We start from the raw sequence: 26,460 nt of genomic DNA on the forward strand, positions 1-26,460 counted from the left end.
TATATGCATTTCAATTACTGTATTTGGTGAAATGCAGTATAGTCATGAAATGATAAAAAAGAGGGAATGTGAAAATGTACCGATAAAAACAAGATTGCATTTTTATCTGCAACAAAATGAAATCTGTATTGTACCCGGGTGCTTTGCTAGTGGTGTTCGTGCAACATTATGCTAATGGAACCTGAGTCCTTGACAAACTGCAGACCAGTAGATGCCTTACTGGAGGAATGCCAAGTACACTGATTAAGCAGATGAACAGAATGCACCCCGGCCTCGAACCAAGGCACTGTAGCCACTCGTGTGTATAAAGGAGTGACTTTGTTGTCTGTTTTATCAAAGCTATCACTAGCTTTGTGCGGTGCTAGTCTTCCCTTGCTGCAAATAAAATAAACGTGCCCATGATTGATCTACTCTGAGTTAACTGTTGTTTGTTATAAGACATAGTGAAAAGGTACTTGACAATAACCAGGAATCTTCCTTTGGCTTAGTTGGAAAATGAGCACACTTCCACTTGGCTTTTTGCCTGAATGGGAGTCATTGTATAATCAATTTAATTTCTTCACCTCTGAAGAAAATTGCTTAAATGCCTTTCTAAAAAATGTATTATCCATTGAAATTACTACAACATTAGGGCTGCAATGTTATACCAAACCTGATAAAATTACCTCCAAGATATCAAAGGCCTTATAACATTTATGCATTCAACAACATTTGGAAAACAAAAATCTGTTCTGAATGACCATTTCAGTTTGAAGGCAACTTGTTAAGCTCTTTAAAATGAGAAACATTCAAGTTTCAGTTGAGAAGGCAATGCAAGAAGAAAAACATGCCTATGTCTGACATCATTACACACAAAGCATTACCACATGATGCGCCAGATAGACGACGTAATCTAGCATTTGCTACTCACACAGCTACAACAAATAAATGAAGACTGTTAATCTGACTAAACCAACATCACACTACTACTGGTGTTCAACAGCTGTCTTGATATATCAGTCAAGGTTAATCTCCTGCTATTTAATGCCAAACAATTAGCAAATCAAGATTATAAATAGAATTAGCTGAATAAACCAGCTGCATGTTCAGTTCACTTAGAAGCCTGAATCCTAACCACAGCTGCTGAATTTTGATTTTATATACCCTCTTTACAAAGATTTTTTAATGAAAGTGATAAAATATGAATTTTTAAATATTTACTTGATCAAGTGCTTACCCCTTCACTTGGCTATAGGTTTCTACCTGATATTGTCAGTGGATTGAGGATTGTTGCTGCAGTGCAGATAAGCAAACTTTTTGTTGGAATTATCACCGATGCCTGAATTAACATTTAACAGATTTATTTTCACCATTTGCTGGTCCCATTGGCAATATCACTTACAGTAGCTTAATGCTTTCAAAATTAGACCTTAACACCTTCAAAATTAGAGTCTAATCAGCTGGCACAATCACATTTTTGCCCAACTTTTCCTGAAACTACAACTCTGATGGACTGGATCACACTGAGGGCAAGCCAGCAGATGGACAGAGAATAGTGGGCAACCTACAACACATCAGCATATTTCAGATTTAAACCCTGTGCACTGAAGTTAAGCAGTGAGCAGATAGGCACACATCTGACCTTACGCTCTTCAGCACCTAGTACACATCTGACCTTCTGCTCCTCAGCACTTTGTACAGCAGCAGTTCTATAACATATTGTGCTGAGGTGCCAGGTGCATTTCATAACTTCCACCTACAGGTGATGCATCATTTACTTCAATAGAATCTGATCTCAACTTACAAAGGGAAGTGAAGATGAGAGGTTTGCTTCTTTAAACTTTATTAATATGTTTGTAACTCACTACGTTGGAAATGGCTGTAAACAATCTGTAAACACAGAAACTGGGGAAAAGGCATTGACTATCAGGACTGTCCAAGAGTTCGGCCTTAATTTCAAAAACTACCTGCCTCCAAGTTGCTGTTCTCAGCCCACTGCACGTCACAACCCAGCCCCGAAATGTTGACTGTTTACTCTTTTCCATAGATGCTGCCTGATCTGCTGAGTTCCTCCAGCATTTTGTGTGTGTTGCTTTCGATCTCCAGCATCTGCAGATTTTCTCCTGATAGTAAAGCAACCAAGTTTATGGGAGCTGTGTGATCTCAAAATATCTGTGTCTTTTATATTTCCAAAACAAACTTTATTTATAACAAAAATATATGCAAGTAGAAGTGAATTCCTCTTTATTTTTGTAGTGTCTGAATGTTCAGAGTGTTTGTTCCCTACATTAATGCCATTAACACATTTATGCTTTCATAGCCCCATTGCTGCACATGTGGTTCCCTGAAATGATACAAACTTTAGTTTGTTTGAGGGCTTCCACATGTACACAGTCCATCAGTTTCCAGGGGCTGAAAGACTTTAGATAGTAGATTTTCCCCAAAGAGCCTTTGCATTGTCTGTGCTGAGTTTTACTGAGTCTTCCAGCACATACTCTAGCACCCTGCTTTCTGCCAGTTTGCACCATTCCCTTATGGGCTTTTGTTGTATTGGAAGATGAGCATGTTTTTGGCAGAACGGGGAGTGTCTTTCACCGAGCTGATGATTTTCCAAAAGCACTTCTTGTCTGTCTTTATGGATATCCCTGGGAACAGCCCAAACATCAGAATTCTCTTTTTCACAGCCTTGGGATGAACCATGATAAGGCACCTTGCATCCTTCTCCGGATCCACTTTACATATACATAGTCATCAATGTAGAGGGAGACTCTGAGCCATTCTGATGGCAGTGTGTGTTAGGCGTGAGATGCCCATCATACAAAAAGGACCTGACGGGTGGGGGCCCTTCTCACCGCCAACGAGGCAAGGTTTTGTTTGTGAGTTCCAGCAATGAAGCATTCTGTCAGATAACCTGGATTGTTTGTGTAATGTGTAGATCTATTTCTTTCAGAGCAATGACCCTGCCTCCTTAGCACTACGTATTGATCTGCCGTTTGTGCATGCGCTGTTGTCTACGCAAGTGCATTGTTTCTCTGTCTCACTGCAATGTGAATACACCAGTGAAAGCCTTCTCCCACGTGCGTGTACAGACACAAATTGGCGACAAATACGAACCTGAATGTCAGAAAATATCACAAACTGCACCGACAGTTCCAGGTTGAAACAGTGAGAATTACAAATAAATAGCATATGAAGGCTGTCACGGAAGCCAACAAAGGAAGGCATGAGTATAGCATAGTAACAGTGAAAGACACGCTGAATTTAAAGTGAAAATAACATGTCAATGGCTTCAATTGGGAAAGTTGATGAATTTGATAGTGCTGATGAAAGCGGGGAGTTGTATATTGAGAGGTTTGAACTGTGTTGTAATGCAAACAATGTGGAGAAAGTCTCTACACTTCTTAGCTTAATGGGCCCAAGAACATTTAGTCTCTTACGCAACTTATTAACACTGTAAAGCCAGCAAGCAAGACATTCAACGAAACTGGTACAAAGTCACAAAACCACTTGAGCCCTAAACCACTGGCAACAAATGAGGTATTTAGATTTTACAAAAGTAACCAGTCAAAAGGAAAGCATTTCCTAATACATTACAGAACCGTGCAAATATTCCCAGCGCTGTGACTTCAGAGATGGACATTCTGATGCAGTAAGGGACAGCTTGTATGTGGCGTGCATAGTCAAAGCTCTCAAACAAGGCTACTGGCAGAAGGAGACCTAACCTTAGAACGGCCGTCGACCATTGCAATGTCGTTAGAGACTGCAGCGAAGGATGCAGCAAACTACAGAAAAGGTTAGAATGTGAAATGCACAAAATGTACCTGAATGGTGCACAAAGCCAAAAATGTTATCGATGTGGCAAATCTTCCCATGATGCAAATGACTGCTGGTTCAAAGAAAAAGTCTGCAGAAAGTGTCACAGACAAGGTCACATAGAGAGAGTGTGCAAGGCATACAAAAGGACAACTGAATGAAAAATCTCAAACACAAAATTATGCAAATGCAAAAAGTTATCAAATGTAAATCAGAATCAGGCGACATAGAGTCTGACAAAGGTGAACTGTCATGCCTAGAACTGCATAGTAAACTGAAACAGATCACAGAAATATCTGGATCACAATAGATGTGTTCAGTGTAAAACTGAAAATGGAGCTGGATACAAGGTCAGCTTTCTCCATAATTCCAGTGGCTGAGTACAACAGACTATTTTCTAAGATACCATTAGAGAAGAGCTCAGGTGAAAAAGAGTCTCCCAAAGGTAAAATGAAAGCAAATGTGACATATGGAGGCCAAACAGAATATTTGGAGCATTATGTATTGAAATGTAGAGGGCCAACACTTTTTGTACATGAACGGTTGAGTAAAATCCAACTAACTGGCATTCAATCAAAGCTCTCAAAGTGGCATCAACAGGCAATGGCAGCCCAAATGGTAGCACCTACCAGAGACTAACACAGATGCTTAATGCTAATGAGAAGGTGTTTGAGAAGGGGATTGGGAAACTCAAAGGCATGAAGGGCAGAACTGAATTGAATGAAGCAGCAACACCAAGTTTCCATAAAGTGTGTCCAGAGCCTAACATACTACGTCCTAAAGTGGACGCTGAACTTCAGAACTTGAAGGCATCTGGAATTCTCTCCAAGGTTGAGTGCTGCAATTGGGCCACGCCTGTTATCCTGGTAATCAAGAAAGGCAAGGCTGCAAATGTTCATGCATGTGGGGATTTCAAAGTGAGCAACTCAGTGTTGTGTAATGTGCAGAATCCCCTGCCACAAACAGAAGGCATTTTTGCATCTTTGGTAGGCAGGGAGAGGTTTTCAAAGATCGGCTTGTCACAAGCCTATCTGCAAATGGAGATAGAAGTGTAAAGTAGTAAGTTCCTTACAATCAACACTCACAAGGGACTGGTCCAGTATAACCATCTCATTTTTGGCATTGCATCAACTTCAGCAATTTGGCAAAGAACAATGGACCAAGTGCTCCAAGATATCCTAGGAATGCAATGTTACCTTGATGACATCATCATGACTGGCAGAAATAATGAAGAGCACCTCCAGAACCTTGGTAAAGTGCTTACCAGGTTGAGTGAGTATGGTCTGCACACAAAGAGAGAGAAATGTGAGTTTTTTAAGAATTAAATCTCATATTGCGGACATGTCATTGACAAGCATGGCTTACATAAGTCACAAGAGAAGATTGAAAAAGTGCTATAGGCACCCAATCCAGAAAATGTGTCACAACTCGGGTCATACTTGGGTCTTGTAAACTACTACCACCAGTTTCTCCCAAACATTGCTCAAGTGCCCCATGCATTGAAAGCACTGTGGGAATGGTTAGAAAGAAGTGAAAAAACATTCAAGGAAACAAAGAGACTAATAACATCCAAAGAACATCTCATCCATTAAGACCATCCCTGCCCATCAGACTGGCATCCCATTATGGCATTGGAGCTGTTTTGTCACACACTGTGAAAGATGGATCCGAACGTCCGATTGTATTTACTTCAAGATCACTGACGAACGAAGAGTGTAACTATGCACAAATCAACTGAGAGGACCTTAGTCTAGTATGGGGAATAAAGAGGTTCCACCACTACCTTTATGGAGAAAAGTTTACTCTAGTGACAGATCACCAGCTCCTTGTATCCATTTTCAATTCCAGGAAGGGAATTCCAGCGATGACTGCTACCCGGTTTCAATGTTGGGCTCTATTCCTAGGAGCCCACTCTTGTGACATAGAGTTCAAGGGTACCAAACAATACAGCGATGCTGATGGCTTATTACATCTTCCACTATTGGCAACAGAAGAAGAGAAGTCTTCATTCTGTGACCAAGCAGGTGTTCCCCACCACATTGGTAACCAGTTGCTGGTAACAAAATCTGAAATACAAAGGGAAACAAGGAATGACCCAACATTGTCAACAGTCTATGAAATCACCATGCAAGGTTGGCCAGCTCATGGCAACCCTATGTTTACAGATTTCTCAGTGAGTCAAGATCAACTGTCAGTATGTCAAAGAATGCTAATGCGTGGATCTTCATTTCTGGTTCGCCTTAAACTGCGTACCAGAATGTCAGAAATCTACATGAAGGACAGCTGGGTACAGTTGAGATAAAGAGTCTCGGCCGGAGCTACGTGTGGTGGCTGGGGATAGATAAACAGATTGGAAACTTGGTCAAAAGCTGTTTGGGATGCCAAAAAGTTCAAAATGCACCCTCACAGGCACTCTTACATCCATGGGAGTGGCCAATGTCACTATGGCAAAGAGTACATACTGACTTTTCTGGGCCATTCATGCACTCCATGTTTCTGATTGTTATGGATCCTCTTTCGAAGTGCCAGAGGTTATACTAATGAAATCATCAGAAATTGTCCCCGCTCTATCTTTGCCAGAAATGGCCTACCTGAACAAATTGTGTGTGGCAATAGATTACAATACACATCAGAAGAATGCTGACTGTTGATGAAGAAAAATGGCATCAAATATTTCAAGCCAGATTCTCAACACCCAGCAAAAAATGGATTAGCTGAAAGGTTTATCCAAACCTTCAATAGGTCCAATACAGCTATGGAGATGGACTTTTCTCTACAGGACAAGGTAAACAACTTCCTTTTTGTGTATTGGAACTCTGTTCATGCAATGACAAATCAAATACCTTCATGGGCAAGAATCTGAGGTCTCACATAGATGTGAAACCAGACCTCTGGAGGGAAGTAAAGAATAAACAGTTTAGCCAGTTGTCAAGTGAAGCAGCAAGGAGCTTTGAGATTGGACGGGAAGATCTAGTGCGTGATTACAGAGAAGACAAGTGGATATCTACAAGAAGTGGACCACCGAGTTACACAGTGGATGTTGAAGATCAGACAAGGAGATGTCATGTGGACCAGATACTGGATGCTCAACCGAAGAACACACCTGAGTCGACTGCATCCAACAAGATGGACACATTACAGTCACCGGACTTACCTCTCAGTGACAATGTCACTGAAAGCAACATAACACTGGAAACTGAGAATGGTATCTTAGACAAGACACCTACCAAACCTGATGCTACTCCACAGGTCCAGAGGCACTATCCTGAAAGAAACAGAGCACCGCCCAAAGGACTGAACTTTTAGAACTGTGAAGTTAGTGATCGACTGTAAATATGAAAGCATATTTATTTGGAATATGGGTTTATGAAAGGAAAATTTAATGTTTTGTACATATACAGTTTTACATTGTATTCATCTAAAGAGGAAGGGAGTGTAATGTATGGTTCTATTTTTTTAGAGCAATGTTCCCCCCCCCCCCCACACTTAGCTCAACATATTGATCTCTTGTCTGTGCATGCACATTGTTCTCTCTCTCTTGCTGCAGTGTAAAGATGCCAATTAAAGCCATCTCCCACGTGCATGCTTTTATTTAATATATATGTAGTTGTGCACAGACACAACAGTTTGTTCAGTGAAGCAGCTCACAGGACCCATCATGTCTTTCTTTAAATTTTATTAAAATGTTTATAATTTACTAACTTTACAGTGGCTGTTCGATTTAGTCAGTTCCTGCGCTGCCTGACAGATTCTAACGTGTTGCTAGACAGAAGCAGAAAACTGTACATCACAGTGGATCTGAAAAACATCCAGCCCCACAGACTGAGCGGAGTTTAGCTACTAAGCTGCTGTTTCTAGGATTTTTCTTTGTTGGGACTAAACGTGGTGCTTTGCAGTTCTCAAACTTGCATTGTCCTTCTACAGCTCAGTAGTTTTACATCCTGCTTCCATGTCTCCCTGTCTGCCTTCTGGTCATTGGCTCATGCCCCACAGCCGTCCTGCAGCCTTCTTGCCATGAGGTTTGTGGTGAACTATGTGCCTGTCTGGACACGCCTCCTGCTGACTGCTCCTGTGGCTCCTCCCACAGGCCCCTGTATAAAGGCGATCTGAGGCCTGACGCTCGGCCTCAGTCTCCAGGTCATAGTATGATGGACACTCACTCCTGGTTCCTTCTTCCAGTCAATAAAAGCCGATATCTCGCCTTACGTCTCAGTGTGAGTTATTGATGGTGCATCAAGGTTCCTGCACGCTGCCTCTGCCTTCCAGAATCCTCTCGGAGACTACAAGGCACTGATAGACCCAAACGATCTCCAAACTGCAAACCACAGGCTCCAACAGTTCCAGAGGCACATTCAAGGCAAAAAAAAAAATGTAAAAGACATAAAAGAAGAGAAATAAATTGTTTCATGATCTAACCAAAAGATGTTAATTGAAGGATTGTACGCAGGCACCATTGTGACCAGAAGTTGGATCTTGGCTTCCATTTTGTTTATTTCCTCTGTGGTATTAGCTGGCCACATTGGCTTCATGCTCGGAAGAGGAGAGGGTGCTGACATCTGTGTCTTCTTATCTGTATAATGTTTCTCACAGGCCTATTACATTGTGGGTGGTTCCTTCTGTGCCTTTTTACTTCTTCACCACCTGCCATTTCTTCTTGTCCCTACACCACTCCTTCTTCCATTAACTCTACTTCTTGGGAAGGGGGCTGGAGTTTTGTGGGGACCAGTGAACATAGGGTTTTCCTCACTACTCCCCATCAGTCTCAGTCTCTGAAGTGGTGGGGGGGGGGGTGTTACTGTTGGGATGATGTGTCACACCCTCCATAGATGAATTCAAGGCACAGACAGCTCCTGCACAATTTATCCCTCATATTTTTGATCTATCAGGTCTCAACACATTTAAGCTATTCTACAGAGAATACCAACACTACTTTTTTGTGAGCAAAAACGTGAGTGACTTTTGTTCCAGGTCTTTACATATGCAACTCTTATAGATATTTTGGTATCAGTGGCTGGGCTAGGTAAGGTGAGAACAGAATCTACTGGAATTTATACAAAAAACAAGAAGTCGGTTGCTGTTAGACCTCACATTCTCTCAATAATTCACAGTAGTTAAGTTGGAGTTCTATACGCACAGTAGTTTAGAAATGGGTTCATGTAATGCTTGTTTTTAGATGCTATGTGATCCATTTTCAATTTTACAGTGTAGATTGTACTGGTAATAATTTCGAAGTGAAATCTTGCCAACCGTGAAATTGGACTGGTCTCTTTCAGGGACAAACCTCAATGGTGCCCCTGACCTTTTCCTGGGTGAGGTGTTCACCAAATGACATCAGCAGTCACACAATACCTACTGCTGCCTATGACAACCCGAAATGGACTAAGAAATGGAGTAAATGGAGTTAGAAACATCCCTGCTGTGGTTATTTCTGAACAGTCTCAAGAGAACAAGAGTAGGTTGACCTAGTCCACTGGCTTTGTCAGTATTTAAATAAACATACTGTCGATAATTGCACATATAAGACCATAAGAAATAGAAGAAGGAGACATTTGGATGGGAGAGGTGTGGTTTAGGTGTAGGTCAATGGGATTAAGCAGAATAATAAATAGTTTGTCATGGGCCGAAGGACCTGTTTCTCGTTTGTAGTACTCTGTGACGCTATGGCTCTATTCCTCATGCCTGCATTCAATAAGAATGTACATTAGCTGGTCACTTATCTCAGCATACATTCCTGTGCTGTCCCCATAATCCATGATCCAAGAGTCCGTTGATCTTTGTTTAGTGACGTCTACTCCCTCCAGAGGGATGAATTTGAAATGATTCACACCCTCTGGGTGAAGAAATTTCTCCTCATCATTATTCTGAATGACCAACTCCTTTTATGATACTGTGATGCCTTTTTCTACACAGCCCAACCATGGGTAAAATCAACCTCATCTCTACACTATCAAACTCCTTAGCTATTTGTACATTTCTGATATCAAGAGAGGAAAGACCTAGCCTGCTTAATCTCTTCTCTGTCATAAAAACTGCCTTGCCAGTAACAGCTGGGTAGCTTCAGAACTATTCCAACACCTTCAAAATCATGTGCTAAAACCAGCAGCTTCTCAGTTTCTGAGATTCTCATATGATGGGTGCCTAGGTGGTGTCCCTGCAGGCAGCTCCATTTCTGATCACTTTAAGGCTATGATGGCTGCTGTATTACCCAGACAGGGTCTTCATGATAGGAAGTAAGGGCATGTCCAGGTCAGAACAGTCTTTGTCTATGAAGTTTTCAGAGAAATTTATACATCTCAGATGAACAATGTGTTCCCCAACCTAGATTGACAAGGATGACATTTCCAAGCTATGTGGCTAACTTCCTGCTCACTGCTACTTCAGAGAGATCTCACAGGTTCTGTAGTCATGAATTAACAATTGCATTTACTTTGATGCATGGCAACCACAGCAGAGGGATTTGCCAGCTTGCTGGACTTCTACAGGTTCTGGTGACTGTTGACCGCATACACTTATGGGCACACATGTTAATAGTCTTCTTAATAATTTGGACACTTTTATGAACTGGAAAGACCTACTATCTTATTGTGGATCGTAAAAAGAATTTGTTCATGGTGAATGTTAAATTTTATGTTCGATGAGGGAATCCATATTGCCAGATAATTTCTGTAGTCATCACTGCTTGGAGGGATGGTTCTAAGCGAACAAGAGCTACCTCTACTCTTGCTATATCCCAGAACATCAGCTGAGAGCCATATAAGTGCCAGGATTGTAGTAGAAAGCACTATAAGTCATTTGAAGAAGATATTTAATTGTCTACATCCATTCAGGGAAAAATTACAATGCACAACAGGCAGACTTAGAGACCTCATTATCATTTTCTGCATGTCGGCTCCAGAGTACAGATGTTGCTGAGAGAGGAAAAATGTGGAGACCAAGGACCAATATCAAGACATGTAGGAGCAGGAGGGAGATGGTGGCTACTCGGAGGATATCCTTGCTCAGCATCTAGAACCTCATCTTCTTGCTGCATGGATAAGGCAAGTATTGGCCAAATAAAATAAAAAAGACTCCCAGTGAAGGATTGTTTCCCAAAAGGTGCCCCAAAGCAAAAATAGAGTGCCATAATTGGGGGTACTCTGCATGATAATCCTTACCACAAATGTAGTGCAACAATAATCAACTGAGAGCCTAGAAACTGCAATAACATTCTCTCATATGCTGCACTGATAATAACAGTTCCCTGATACCATAACTTAAATGCCTAATTACAAAATCTCTTGTGTATCCCATGTGGAAACTACTTAAGCGACACCCTCCATGCATCAGCTCTGCTCTGCATGTCTAAACATTGGTCAAGACCTGGAAGTCATTGGATTGTGGTCCAATTTCAGTGATGGTTAGTCAGCACTGCAGCCACACCATATGTGATATACATATCAACATAATGATTGGCTCAGAATTCATTCAGTAGAAAGATGAACCACAGGCTATCATTTCAAGCATGCAGTCCACCACCATTCAACAATGAGAAAAACCTTAGGAACAGCAACTGAAGTTATTTTCAATCAACTGACCATTTCAAGATACTCAGTGGGGAACAGCTGTTTCAGCAGCGGAAACGTCAGTGTTCACTCAGATCTCAACAAATGGATGTAATCAATGTGACAAACATCTTCCTGCTCAAACCACCACAACTCATCAATGCTTTTAATTTCAAACAAAAAAATAAAACTAATAACAATCATATGGATACTTAAAAAGGAGATGATGAGCAAAAGTTAATATTGGTCCCTTAGAGATTTCAACAAGAAAATTATGTTGAGAAATAAAGAACTTCACAGAATTTAAACAGATACTGTGCAACACACACAAAATGCTGGAGGAACTCAGCAGGTCTGGCAGCATCTATGGAGGGAAATGAACAGCTGATGTTTCAGAAGAGTTTCGGCCCAAAATGTTAACTGTTCATTTACCTCCATAGAGGTTGCCCAATTTGCTGAATTCTTCCAGTGTTTTGTGTATGATGCTCAGGATTTCCAACACCTGTGGAATCTCTTGCTTCTCTGTTAAATAGAGACTGAACAGCTTCAGGGAGGAAAATGGGAAAAAATTAGATCACCTCCAGTTTGTTGAGGTGCTGAACTTGCAAGTGCACCCTGCCTGTGAAGGTGGCCTCCCTTTCATTCAATGCTTGCTTAGTCAGAAGAGAAGAGAAAAAAAGGTATCGGACAAGCTTTACATCATTCTATCTTTGGAGGCTTGACCTCTGTGTGGGATTAAAGGGGTAAAGTGCCAACATAGAAGAAGATGGAGTCTGTGGAGGCTATGGATGAAGTGATAGTTTGTATAGTAACAAATTCTGTAGTAATACATTGTTAGCAACAGTTTGTATGTGCGAGTATGAATTGTTATCTTGAGCAGCAATTCAAGAAAAGCAGCATCAGCATGGTCACTTTCTGCAGAGCTTGAGATCACAGGACAATTACTTACGGATCATATGCACCATCTTTAAAAGTTGACTGGGTCTGTTGGGACTTTCTGTAGAGTTCGAGGTCACTTTGGTTATTAGGCACTTGGCAAGGAGCAATAAAATAGGGTAGGTTAGGTTTAAGCAGAGTGGACACAGTAGGAATGGCTATTGTATGATTGGGCCAGGGTTAGAATGGGGAGCTGAAGCTTTGACAAGAAGAGGCAGAAGCTAAGGTAAGTTTTTGTTAAGTACTTTTTTCTTTCTTTCTTATTATATGGTTAGAGCAGTGGGGATGACAGTAGGAGCAGAGACGTTCTCCTCTTGCAGGACGTGGGAAGACAGGGAACTGCCGGTATCCCTGATGACTACACCTGCAAGAAGTACATCCAGTTGCAGTTTCCTTCAGACCGCATTAGTGAACTGGAGCTGGATAACCTTTGGATCATTTGGGAGATAGAAGAGTTAGTTAATAGGAGATACAAAGAGTTAGTTACAGCTAAGGAACAGGTAACTGGGTGACCATCAGGAGAGAGAAAGGGGATAGAAAATAGTACAGGGTACCCCAGTGGCTATTCCCCTCAATAACGAGTATACTGTTTTGAATGCTGTTGGGGGGGGGGGGATGAAAGCCTCTGTAGACAGGCCTCTGGCACTGTGACTCAGAATGGAAAGGGGAGAAGAGGTGAGCAGTAGCGATAGGGAATTAATTGATTAGATAAAAAGATAGGAGGTTTTATGGAGGAGAACAATACAATATTCCTGGATGGTACATTGCCTCCCAGGTGCTAGGGTCAGGGCCATCTCAGATCAAGTCCATAGCTTGCTTAAGGGAAAGGATGAACAGTCAGAAGAGGAGCTGCTCTCTGTCATGAGGCAAATTAGGGTGAATGATGCCCAGAGCCTGATTAGGCAGTCCCTCTGGACCTTGTGGGAAGCTAGTGCAGAAATTGCTGGAACCCTGATAGTGGTTCTTAGCCACGGGTGAGGTATTGGAGGGCTGGAGGATTATGCCGTTCCATTGTTCAAGAAAGGCTCGAAGAAAAAGTTGGGAAATTATACCCAGTGATCCTGATGTCAGTAGTGGGTAAATTATTAGATATTGCAAGGGACAGGATATACAGCGAAGTATTTGGATATACAGAGCCTGCTTTGAGATAGTCAACATGGCTTTGTGCATGGTACAAGAAAATCTGCAGATGCTGGAAATCCCAGCAAAACACACAAACTGCTGGAGGAACTCACCAGGCCAGGCAGCATCTATGGAAAAGAGTAAAGAGTTGACCTTCACCCTTCAACATCGACTGTTTACTATTTTCCATAGACGCTGCCTGGCCTGCTGAGTTCCTCCAGCATTTTGCGTGTTCGTGAATGGTAGTCATGTCCTGCAGAGTTTTTTGAGGAGGTCACCAGTGGCTGTTGTCTACAAAGACTTTAGCAAGGCCTTTGACAAAGTCCTGCATGGGAGGCTGGCCCAGAAGTTGAGTTGCTAGGCATTCAGGTAGTAAATTGGACTCAACATTAGCTTGGTGGGAGAGCATAAGAGTGGTAGTAAATGGTTGCCTCTGTGACTGGAGGCCTGTGACTAGTGGTATGCTGCAGGGATTGGTGCTGGGTCCATTGTTATTTGTCATCTATATTAATGATTTGAATGATAATGTGGTAAACTGGTTCAGCAAATTCATGCATGACACCAAGATTAGGGGTGTAGTGGATAGCAGGAAGGGGATCAAAGCTTGCAACGTGATCTAGACCAACTAGGAAAATAGGCTGAAAACAGCTGATGAAATTTAATGAAGGTAAATGTGAGGTGTTGTCGTTTGGGAGAATAAACCAGGGTAGGGCTCAAAAGATGAATGGCAGGACACAGAGGAGTGCAGCGGAACAAAGGGATCCGGGATTACGGAACAATAATTCCTTGAAAGTGGCAACAGAAGTAGATAAGGTTGTAAAGAGTTTTTGGCACACTATCCTTCATAAGTCAGAGTACTGAATACAGGAATTGTACAAGACATTGGTGAGGCAGAATTTGGAGTGTTTTGTGTAGTTCTGGTAACCTACTTATGGAAAAGATATCAATAAGATTGAAAAGATACAGAGAAAATTTACCAAGATGTTGTTGGGACATGAGCACCTTAGTAATAGGGCAAGTATACATAGGTTAGGATGTTATTCTCTGGGCCATAAGAGAGTGAAGGGAGATTTGTTAAAATATATACAAAATAATGAGGTCTATAGACAAGATTAATGCAAGTAGCATTTTCCCACTGAGGTTGGGTGACTAGAACTAAGGGTAACAGTTTAAAAGTGAACAGTGAAATTTGATGGGAACCTAAGGGGGAATTTATTCACTCAAAAGGGAGGTGCGAGTGTGGTATGAACTGCCAGCATAAGTAGTGAAATCACATTTCTTAAATCTCTTAAATCACAACATTTAAGAGAAGTTCGACTGTATCCGTGGATGGGAGGAATATAGAGAGTTACGGTCTGAGTGCAAGTCAGTGGGACTAGACAGAGTAACAGTTCTGCATAGACTAGAAGGACCAAAGGACCTGTTTCTGTGCTATACTGTTGTATGACTCTATTAAAAAATCTGTGTAAGAGAGTATACAAGTGCATACAACATCAGAAAATTTCTACTAGCATTGTCGATGTCTTCTTACCCCAAGAGAAGTCCACTATAACTACATTCTGCCAACTTCTATCTGTAGTCTGGCAAGTATCTTGCCATAAATGATGCACGTGACATCTCTGCTGGCATCTCTCTTACATTTTGATTTGAACTTCTATATTTGCTTCACTCATCCCAGGGCTCTTTTCCTCTCCATTACAGTCTCTCTCTCTCTCTCTCTCTCTCCAGACAGCCACGCTCCACATTCCTGCTCTCAGGTGCACAGGGACCTTCATATATTATAAACATCCGTGATAATTAATATGTGCCTTTAAGGTCTATGATCACAGCTCAGTAAGGTGTCAGCTGCTCCATTCAACTGACCCATGTTTATTTCTGGGGGTAAACCACCCAAGGATATTTCTCACTTTCTGATCCCGAGTGCCATCAGACATTGCAGAACATGACACCTCATTACTCAATCAATCACAACTCTTCTCAACTATATTCTTCACCCCCACAAAACTGCCAACAGCCCCCACCATAATCCACACCTCTCTCCTCTTCTCCTATACTACCATAAGAGAATAAGACCATGAGCTATAGGAGCAGAAGTAGGCCATTCCGCCCATCAATCTGCTCCACCATGCAATCATGGGCCGATCCAATTCTTCTAGTTATCCCCAGAACCCTGTCTTCTCCTGATACTCTTTGATGCCCTGTCTAATCAAGAACCTATCTCCGCCTTAAACGTACCCAATGACTTGGCCTCCACAGCTGATCGAGGCAACAAAGTCCACAGATTTATCACACTCTGACTGAAGTAATTTCTCCGCATCTCTGTTCTAAATGGATGCCCTTCAATCCGGAAGTCATGCCCTCTTGTGCTAGACTCTCCTACCATGGGAAATCACTTTGCCATATCTAATCTGTTCAGGCCTTTTAACATTTGGAATGTTTCTAATAAGATCCTTCCTCATTCTCCTGATCTCCAGGGAATACAGCCCAAGAGCTGCCAGACGTTCTTCATACTGTAACCCTTTCATTCCTGAAATCATTCTCATGAATCTTCTCTGAACCCTCTGCAACATCAGTATATTCTTTCTAAAATAAGGAGCCCAAAGCTGCACACAATACTCCAAGTGTGATCTCACAAGTGCCTTATAGACCCTCAACATCATATCCCTGCTCTTATATTCTATACCTCTAGACATGAATGCCAACATTGCATTCGCCTTCTCCACCACCAACTCAACCTGGAGGTTAACCTTTAGGGTATCCTGCACAAGGACACCCAAGTCCCTTTGGATCTCTGCAATTTGAATTCTCTCCCCATCTAAATAATAGCCTGCCCGTTTATATCTTCCACCAAAGTGCATGACCACACACTTTACAACATTATATTTCATTTGCCACTTCTTTCCCCTAAATGATCTAAGTCTCTCTGCAGACTGTCTGTTTCCTCCACCTATCTTTGTATCTTCAGCAAATTTAGCCACAAATCCACTATCCCATAGTCCAAATCATAGACATACATCGTAAAAAGCAACACCAACACCAACCCCTGTGGAACTCCACTGAATAGGATCCCTTTACTCCCACTCTCTGTTTTCTGCTGACCAGCCAATGCTCTACCCATGCTAGTAACTTCCCTATAATTCCATGGGCTTCTATTCTGCTAAGCAGCCTCATGTGTGGCACTTGTGTCAAAGGCCTTCTGAAAATCCAAGTTCGCCATATCTACTGCATCTCTTTTGTCTAACAGCTTGTAAATTCCTCAAAAAATTGCAGTAGGTTAGTCAGGCAGGATTTTCCTTTCAGGAAACCATGTTGGCTTTGGCCTATCTTGTCTTGTGCCTCCAGGTGCACCATAATCTCAGCCCTAACAATCAATTCCAACAACTTCCCTACCACTGATGTCAGACTCACCTAATTTCACTTGCCTACACTACAATGAAAAATAGGCGAGGGAGAAGCTTTTGATCATGTAAGGCCCATTCAACACAATACGTGCTTTATAATTTTATATAATTTTACAGCGATAAACCCTAAATCATAATGTTAATTGGCAAATTAAATACCTTTGTTTCATGTTCCTTTGCTGGGGTCATTTATTTTTGAGTCCTGTTTATGTTACATTGGACAGTTAACAAAGGCTGTCCCTATCTTAAAATAACCAGTGGGCATAACAAACACATTCTTTCATTTTTTTGTAGAAGCATGATGATAGCATCAGTTGCTTCTTCAATGATCATCGTCTCATGCCTTTGTACTACTGCTACAATGCAACTGAGATAAGTACAAGTGTTCGTATTATTATTCAACAGAATCAAGACTTTCTTTATCCATTAATGCAAGCCAAGCTTAACTCCCTCCCTAAATTCTTCCACAACATCAAGAGATAAGATCTATACCTCCTCACTACTTCTTGTCAGGGTTTCAGTCTTGGTGGAAATTCACAGCCCAAAAATATTTGCGCAACTTTTCTTTCAATGTGACTTTTATCTGAGATTTTTCCATCTATCCATTCTCTTTCATCTTACTGAGGTGACAGCATTTATTTCATTGTGAAAGGCTCTTGGGAAGTCATGTGATTTCCTAACTTTGAGGGTCTTAGCTTAGTACAATGCAATTGAGTGTGATTAAGTGCATTGTGAAGCGCATGCTTTCCGGTTGGAAAGACAGCTATTTATTTGCTGATGTCCCTTTCCACATATTTTTGCTAATAATAATGAATAACTCCCTGATGAAGTGTTCAATTGTCTTATTTATTATTTTGAACGTGAGACCACTCAGCTGAAACGTGATACAGGATTGTTTTTACATTATTATCCTCGCAACAGCAGGGTAGAATATGCCAAAGTACTAAAGCAATATCTTGTCAGATTTACTGCCAGATTTAGCACTACTGGCAGTCGCCTTTAAAAAGTCCGGCACTGAACCTGGTTACCGCGGCTGTCTTACAGGCCTATTACTCAGAGTCACAATCATTATTATCACATCGACAGCACATTTTTCAAATGGTACTTGCTTCTTAGCCAAGTTTCAATTCTTCCTGCTCCCAGCAGTGTCATAAAACATGGTTTGCATGATGTCACATGGCTGCCTATGTGACTTTATAAATTGCGGCAGTAATTTCAAGAAAACTTGCAGAACACAAGTCGTTTGCTACAATCTGATAGAAGTGACATCAAACAATCAATGTTCTGTTCAGCCACCCAAGACATCTGCTGCAAATTTTAAAATGAGGTGTCCTTTGTTCAATCTCACAGATCAACAAATGGTCTTGCATAGGTTTTATATGCTGATTATATGTAGGGAACAGAATGGTAGCAGCGCAATCATTCAGCATAATACTTGCAATAATACAAACCACAATAGCACTGCTCAAGTGTTTTACTATTACGCAGAACCTCAATAATATGCATGCTGGTAACTATAGTATATATTATAGAACATATACTGCACAGTACAGGCTCTTCAGCCCATGGTGTTGTACTGACCTTTTAACCTACTCCAACATCCACCTAACCCTTCCCTCCCACATAGCTCTCCTTTATAAAGTATATATTATTTCCAAAGCAATTCAGGAACAGCTTCTTCCCCTCTGCTATCCAATTTCTAAATGGATATTGAACCCATGAACAGTACCTCAGTTTTTATTATTTCTATTTTTAATTTAACTATTTAATGTACATTTATTTATTTATATTGTTTCTATATTTATCATGTATTGCATTGAGCTTCTGCCACTAAGTTAATAAATTTCACATGACATATTTTGGTGATATTAAATCTGATTCTGATTCTGACTCCAATATTCCTCAGTCACACATGTAGGGTACTGTTTATATTAATTGTATCTAGAAGTAGGTATGAACATTATGTTTCTTCATTATTACTTGATATCCTTATCTACTAAATGCTTCGGTAGAATAACACCATCATTAGAAATAAAACCTCATTATTTAGTACAGAATGGATTGAGTACCTAGTGGAGTAAGAAGCTTTCCCACATTTATTCAAGCTCTACAATAGCAGAAGTTGGCATTTACAGGCTAACTTTGTTCTTCTCATTCATGTCTGAAATTGGTTGAGCTGAATACACCCATTGACTTCACATATACCTCTACTACTGTGGCTTTGATTATGTACTTGACATCTGAAGTTGATCTGCAGTTTCTCAATCTAGTTCCAAATTCAGAAACATTGAATAATCCAATAGGATGTATTAAAAATATGTATTTAACTGTCCCTCTCATCATCATACCCAGTCCCACCTCACCCATGCCTTTTGCTCTGTTCCCCTAATCCCCAATACACATATCCATTAGCCTAATTTTTAAAATACTATGGGTAAGACTTCCATGAGTTGTTATGTATAGTCATCGTTGTCATCATCATCATTATCAGGTGCCATATCCAGATAGAGCTTTGACTGCCATGGCTCACACACTCCTGTTTTGGGTCAAGTGGATCGATTCATCGGTATTCATTTCCAGTTCTCTGGCTTCTTTGCCTTCCTCTTGCTTTCTTCCCTTCAATCTTTCCCGTGGTTTCTAACTCCTCTTTCCTAATCACATGTCCAATGAAGTTACGTTGCCTTTTCATGATCTCAAACATTATTTATCTTTTTGTGCTTGCTCTGTTCATGACATCCTCGTTAGATATTCATTTCGTCCATGATATTCTTTGCATCCTCCTCAAAAACCACATCTCTGCTGCTTCAATTTGTTTCCTCATTACTAGAGACTGTTCACCACTCCGATCCATATAACATAACTGGATAAATGTAACATTTCAGTACTCTGAGGTGGGTTGTCATGCATAGTTTAGTCACCACCCATAATTAGCCAAAGCAAAAACAAATACAGAGAGATTGGCAAACTTTGGGTACTCTTCTGACTCATGAATTCCCACTATAAGAGGTTTTCATAAAATGAAAACTGCCATCAAATTGGCTCATTATCTTCTAAGTTTTCTTTTGAGGCAGTAATGTTGCAAGGAAGCAGATGCTGTATCCAGGCTAAAACAATAAAACATTCCAAAGGTACCACCAGAAAGAGCTTTCAAAGACCCTGGACAGCAAAGAAACATTCCTTAGCAACAAATGACAGCAAATCACAGTGGAGTCTTCTTAGTACCAATTTACTCACATCACAACAAAAAAAATGTTTTGAGAAATACACACAAAGTGGCGGAGGAACTCAGCAGGCCAGGCAGCATCTATGAAGAAGAATAAACTGCTGATGTTTTGGGCTGAGACCCTTCATCAGGAATGTGTTTATGAAATATTTTTCATGTTTTTATGTGTAGCCATGAAAGACAAAGCATATGTGAAGCAACGTGTTCTATTATGAATGCTGCTAGGTGTTTGGAAGGTAAGTGAAGATCTATTTTACATTTTTATTATAATATATTTAATTGCGAGCTATCATATAATTCTTAGACCAAGAGATCCTATTTCTAGGCATCCACAGATGCTGCCTTTTCAATAGCAGCAAGCAGACAGACTAAGTTGCCATTACAAGCAGAGTTGCTGAACTGAGATCAAGGATGGGGTTGTAGTTATGTCACCATATGTTATATATTTTTGTAGCACAGAGTAATATTTAATGTGGTAATTCATTGAATTACAAAATCTTAGAGCCAGACTCTTAGCAGAAACCAAATCACAAGCACACAGGAAGTCTAATTTCAGATGTATACCATAATACATTAACCAATAAAAATTAAAAACCAACAAGACATGCAATACCCATCTATTTTCTAATCATTTCTCGGTGTGAAAATACCAATCCAAATAATCCATAAACTATTTAGAGAAGCTGTTATCATTTTGATGTGAATCTGACTGCAAAGCGGAATCAAACAATTGTAAACTATAATGGAATAACACTGAGCAAAAGAATAAAAAAGGTGATAATGAGTCACCTTTTACGTCTCATGAGTTTTTAGTTTCATTGTCTTCAGTGGAAACTGGGAGAAGAGCAAACGTAGAACCAATTCGCTCTCTCCCATTTGACACAATTGCTTGAAGTCAAGGCCTGCTTCAAATGCTTAGCGAAGAAATAGCTGCATTTAAGTGAAAATGATGCCTGAACTAAAATGTTAAATAACCTCATATAAAAGGTGGCATATTTGAAAATGTTGGAGTCAGTCAGTCGAATATCAATTCAATACTACAGAAAAAGGTCATGAATAGTTCCATTTTCAATGATAACTCTGTAATGTAGGTGGTAATGCTGCAGGACAACACTGTATTTCTACACTCAAGTAACTTAATTTCTCAAAAGCTATCTGATCAAGATTATATTCAACATTCAGGTTACTGCACTTCTATGTTGCATATTAACCATAATTATTAGAACACAAAGTAAATACAAAAGTTTATATTTAACTATTATGATTAAATCAAAAATAGCGTAATTTTTACAATTGTTTACAAGCTTGAAATGCTGTTTGCAGTGTGTCTGTATTTATCAGGAATGGACGGTAGGTATTAACAGACAAATACTTGTCTAGGAGACAACAATAAAATAGTCTCCTAAGAGGAATTGGCTGAGTTAGTGCATTGGATACCAATTCTCTGTCATGGCACTGAAAATAAAGTGTTCTGCTTCCATAATCCAAAGTTTTGTAAAGTCTTTTAAAATTACCTCCATGTAGACATTATCATTTCTTGCGAAGTCTCCCTTCTTTCTTGGAAGAATATGAACATGCACATGCTGTACAGCAAAGAGAAAAATATATTATTTGAGTGAGAGAAATGCGTGAACACCAAAGTTAACAAGTACACTTCTTTAAACCCTTGTGTTAATGAAGGCAAATTTTCTTTTGGATATTGAATTTTCACTTTCAAATATTTTTGGTATTATTCATAAAATAATACCTGGTGAAAAGGTAAAACTAGAAACTACAAAAGAAGCTTTATTAGAAATCCTTCTGAAAACTAATGGAAATTAATAAATAATTAGAACCATAGAACACTACAGCACAGGCCCTTCACTACAGGCCCTTCAGACCTCCATGTTGTGCCGACCCATATAATCCTTAAAAAAAAAAGCACTAAACCCATACTACCCCATAACCCTCCATTTTGCTTTCATCCATGTGCCTGTCCAAGAAGCTCTTAAATACCCCTAATGTTTTAGCCTCCACCACCATCTCTGGCAAGTCATTCCAGGCACTCACAACCCTCTGTGTAAAAAACTTACCCCTGATGTCTCCCCTAAACTTCCCACCCTTAATTTTATACATATGCCCTCTGGTGTTTGCTATTGGTGCCCTGGGAAACAGGTACTGACTATCCACCCTACCTATGCCTCTCATAATCTTGTAGACCTCTATCAAGTCCCTTCTCATTCTTCTACACTCCAAAAAGAAAAGTACCAGCTCTGCTAACCTCACTTCATATGACTTGTTCTCCAAACCAGCCAACATCCTGGTAAATCTCCTCTGCACTCTCTCCATAGCTTCCACATCCTTCCTATAATAAGGTGACCAGAATTGAGCATAATACTCTAAGTGCAGTCTCACCAGAGATTTGTAGAGTTGCAACATGACCTCTCTACTCTTGAACTCAGTCCCCCTGTTAATGAAGCCTAGCATCCCATAGGCCTTCTTAACTACCCTATCCACCTGTGCAGCGACCTTGAGGGATGTATGGATTTGAACCCCAAAGTCCCTTTGTTCATCCACCCTCTTAAGTAACTGACCATTAATCCTGTACTCAGTCCTCTGGTTTGTCCTTCCAAAATGCATCACCTCACACTTGTCCAGATTGAACAAGATCTGTCATTTTTCTGCCCAACTCTGCAACCTGTCTATATCCTCTTGTAACCTTCGACAACCTACAGCTCCATCCACAACTCCTCCAATCTTCGTGTCATCCGCAAACTTACCCAATTGCTTGATAATTATTTGAAATAATTGCTTGAAATTATTTTCCACAAGAATTTATACTGTTTTATAACCCAGATGACCACATTGGCAAGCCTGGCTGATTTCTTGCAACTAAAAAAGAATGTCATCTGTGCCTTATAGTTGAAGGGCTGGAATGTTTTTTCAAGTTGTAGCTTCTGATGAAGAACTCCTCGTAGAACCATGATTAATTAATGGTGAAAAAAAGTAATGTAAGTACATACAATGCTTCATCTTAAATGCAGAGGTGTTATTTTGTATCTTTTTTATATCTGAAAATATAATATAAGTTGAGTATTCTTATTTGAAATGCTTCAGATGTTTTGGGTTTTGGATTTTGGAATAAATCGTGAGATAGTTTGGGATCGCTATCATTTCCAAGTCTGAATATATGTGCCACTGGTAAGTGTGTTAGATTTTCATCAGCAACAATCTTGGCAAACCGTCCCTTTTCTTAAATTTCTGCGACCAGCCTACTAAATATGCACAATTTCCTCCAATTTTCAGGTCATCATGATAGATCTTTGCTTGCTTCATGATCAGCATACTATTAAGCAGCATATGTTCACTCCAATGCTGAAAAATCCACTCTTTGAATACATATTCAAGATCTTTATTTTCCACTTTTTGCAGTGTTTTTCTATTTTTTATCTTTTGTTAATTTCTTATGTGGTGTCACTTCTCAGGACACTCTGAGGTACGCAGAGCTGCACATCACCGGGGAACCTCCAAAGTGTCTGGTGGAATTTTCCACTTGTGACGTCATGTAAAGAAAAATTGGATTTCGGAGGTTTTTGGCATTTGGAATTTCAGATAAGGGGTACTCAACCTGTAATAAGCTTGTTCCTTATGTGGAGCAAAGTTTATTTTTCCATTAAACCATGCGAAAAGAGAGACCAAAGTTTGGATTCAAGCCTCCGTGGCTCACTTCCCATCAACTAGCATAAAGTGAAAACCATTTCATCATTGCTTATCTCAACAACACATACTTATTCAGAGTTCTGTTGTGCAAAATAAAAATACAGGATTATAGGAGTAGTGTGAAAAAACTCAGCCCTTGGTCGCAGTTGCTTTACATTTACTTTAGAAATCAGACAGACTACTATCCATTTCTTAGTCAATTTTTACATTAAAATAAGATTTAAAATTAACTCCTAAGTTTATGTACACTGACAATTCAATAGCATAAACTCCATATACAGTATACTAATTTTAATATGTTTTAATTTTAATATATTTTAATTTTAATACTAATTTTAATATGTTCATACTACGCAGTTAATTAGGCAGCATCATTGGCAAGTGAAACAATTTTAACATTTAGATCAATGATCTTTCACCTGAACAGACGAATTATTCATTGTGATGGAAGATTATTAAATTGACAGGAAAACTCTGTTTCTCTCTCTACAGGGGCTGTCTGATCAACTAACCATTTCAAGTTTTTATCTCAGATTTGCAGGATCTGCAATATTTCCCTTTGTATTATTGCAGTGGTAAAGGTTTGGAAATCAGCCTTGCTACAGAGGTTATGTCTCCTCAGCCCATATCTACATTCTAGCTGAGACCCTGTATAAGATTCATAGCCTCAACAACTGGTATTTTCAACCACATTCAAAATAATCTTCAAATATCAGGACATTAAGGTCAGAATACAGCAGATAACTGCAACACAAGTTTTTAAGAAGATGATTTATTTTGATGGAATAAGGAAATTAAAGAATAGATTGAAGTACAAACCAGGCAAGTGAAAGCTAGAAAACAGAACATGTGCAAATTCCATGACTTCCTAACAAAGCATAGTGCTAGAAATGTCATTACTGACTTTTCATACTCTGTTGACAACACAATGTCAGTAAGATTACATATAGTTAACTTATGCTACTTGTAAGACAATGATTTTTCTATTTTTCACATTGGTAAATAGAACATTGTCTAATTACAATTCCTAATTACAGCAAACCCAAAGACATGTAATTGTACGTATATGGCAAATAATGTTGATCCTTGATCCCTACAGGACTGCATCTAAATTTCAATGCCCTACAAAGAATGAAGAACATCAACTAATCCTTCATTAAACAGGTTCCTTCTTCTCCAATGGTAGCACAAATACTACTCTGGCTAGATTGGGGATCCATCTGGCGTTATTCTTCAAAGTGCTTGAATTCCCCAGAGTGAAAAGTACCTGCACTGGCACGAGTGATTCAATGTGCGGGAGGTGTTGGCTTCTTGTACTGCAGTGGGACCTGAAGCTGTTTCATTGGGAATGTCTTTCGGAACAGAACAGCAGATGGGAGTGCGTAGACTGTAAATCATTTATTTGACAATATGTAGCTTACACCTCTAGGGACTGTGCTGGAAAGCATTTGTTTGAATCAGTGTACAAGGGCAGAACAATGTAAAAGAAAAGTAAACAGACTTGAGCTAAGAGAGACCTCCAAATTTGCCATTACCATTTCTTCTACACTCACTGCTCTCTGCATGTTATAATGACCTCGCCCAATGTATGCAGGTGTTAAATATGTGGTAGCCTATATGTATTGCTGAGACACAAGGAGCGAGAATTTAACTTTTTGACTTACTAGGGGAAGGGAGAGGCAAACAGCTGATGGGAGATGCCAAAATACCAAATAGCATATTTGTGAGTGGCCTTTTCACCCAGTCACTCAATTAACATACATTTCCGGGGATCCTTTATAATTAGGTTGACCGGCTGTGATGATAGTTTCATCTTCACCATTTAATGAGGCATTGCAATCATGATTATGGCATTACCTGAACGGAAGCTAAGACAATAAAATAACAAACAAGCTGACAGTCCATAAAGGTTCCTCTGCCCAAAGATACCTGAAAGACACTCCTTAAAGATCTATTCCTTTCTTGTCTTGCCCTACTGTCCTGAAATCCTGTGTAGAAGAGAACACCTTCATTTCTAATTCTAGCAAAATGAACTGACTAATTAACAATTTCTACTGCTATTTAATGAATAATAATAAAGGGAAATTTATCTCAACTAGCTTGAGAAATGATGCAATAACTTTGTGACAGTAACATGCTGTGTGGAACAACATATTTTGCTGCTCTTGCTTTGAAGGACATCTTGTCAGTACCGTATTGCCTGGCCCACTGACGAGTAGGTTTTACTTTCCAAAAGTAGGTGGTACAGATCTTCCAGTTTTCCTGCCTCCTGATTTCTGGCCCAAAAACTGTAGAGGTGGTGCATTGGCTTTTCTGAGTGTTGCTTATGAAGTAACATAAGTAATATGTTCGGTCAATGGCAATGTAACAATATATCTGCTAAAGATGGCCAAAGCAAATGCAAAATATGGCTGTTTTGACTGATGAAGTTGCACTTAATATGCTGGCAGTATCTATATAATGTGGGTAGCACCAGAAGGCTTTAACACCTACCCAATAATAAACATAAGACAGAGTACAGGAAGGGGAAAGAAAGCCTAGTTTCATGGTCTCAAGACAATGTCTCAATGTCAGCAAGACAAAAGAGTTGTTCATTGATTTCAGGAAACAGGATGGAGTAAAGTAATCAATGGTGCTGATATGGAGATGGTTGAGAGCATTAAGATCCTTGGCGTGAGCATCACTAAATATCCTGGTGTAGCCACATGGATGATATGGACAAAAAAGCACACCAATGCTTCTACTT

At 39.9% G+C, this 26,460-nt stretch overlaps 1 protein-coding gene across 4 annotated transcripts in view; it reads right to left on the minus strand.

The window, feature by feature from the left end:
- Window positions 1-26,460, minus strand: part of fhit (fragile histidine triad diadenosine triphosphatase) — a 942,594-nt gene that overhangs the window by 252,911 nt on the left and 663,223 nt on the right. For 3 of the 4 annotated variants that reach the window (XM_059944248.1, XM_059944247.1, XM_059944249.1), the window contains one exon: window positions 21,530-21,598. The exons of the other annotated variant lie outside the window; for it this stretch is intronic. In XM_059944248.1, the coding sequence (XP_059800231.1) occupies window positions 21,530-21,598 (69 nt within the window). The remainder of the gene's footprint in view (window positions 1-21,529; window positions 21,599-26,460) is intronic. 4 annotated transcript variants of the gene reach the window in all.

Source organism: Hypanus sabinus, chromosome 19, assembly GCF_030144855.1.
Source record: "Hypanus sabinus isolate sHypSab1 chromosome 19, sHypSab1.hap1, whole genome shotgun sequence".
Classification (NCBI taxonomy): Eukaryota; Metazoa; Chordata; class Chondrichthyes; order Myliobatiformes; family Dasyatidae; genus Hypanus; species Hypanus sabinus.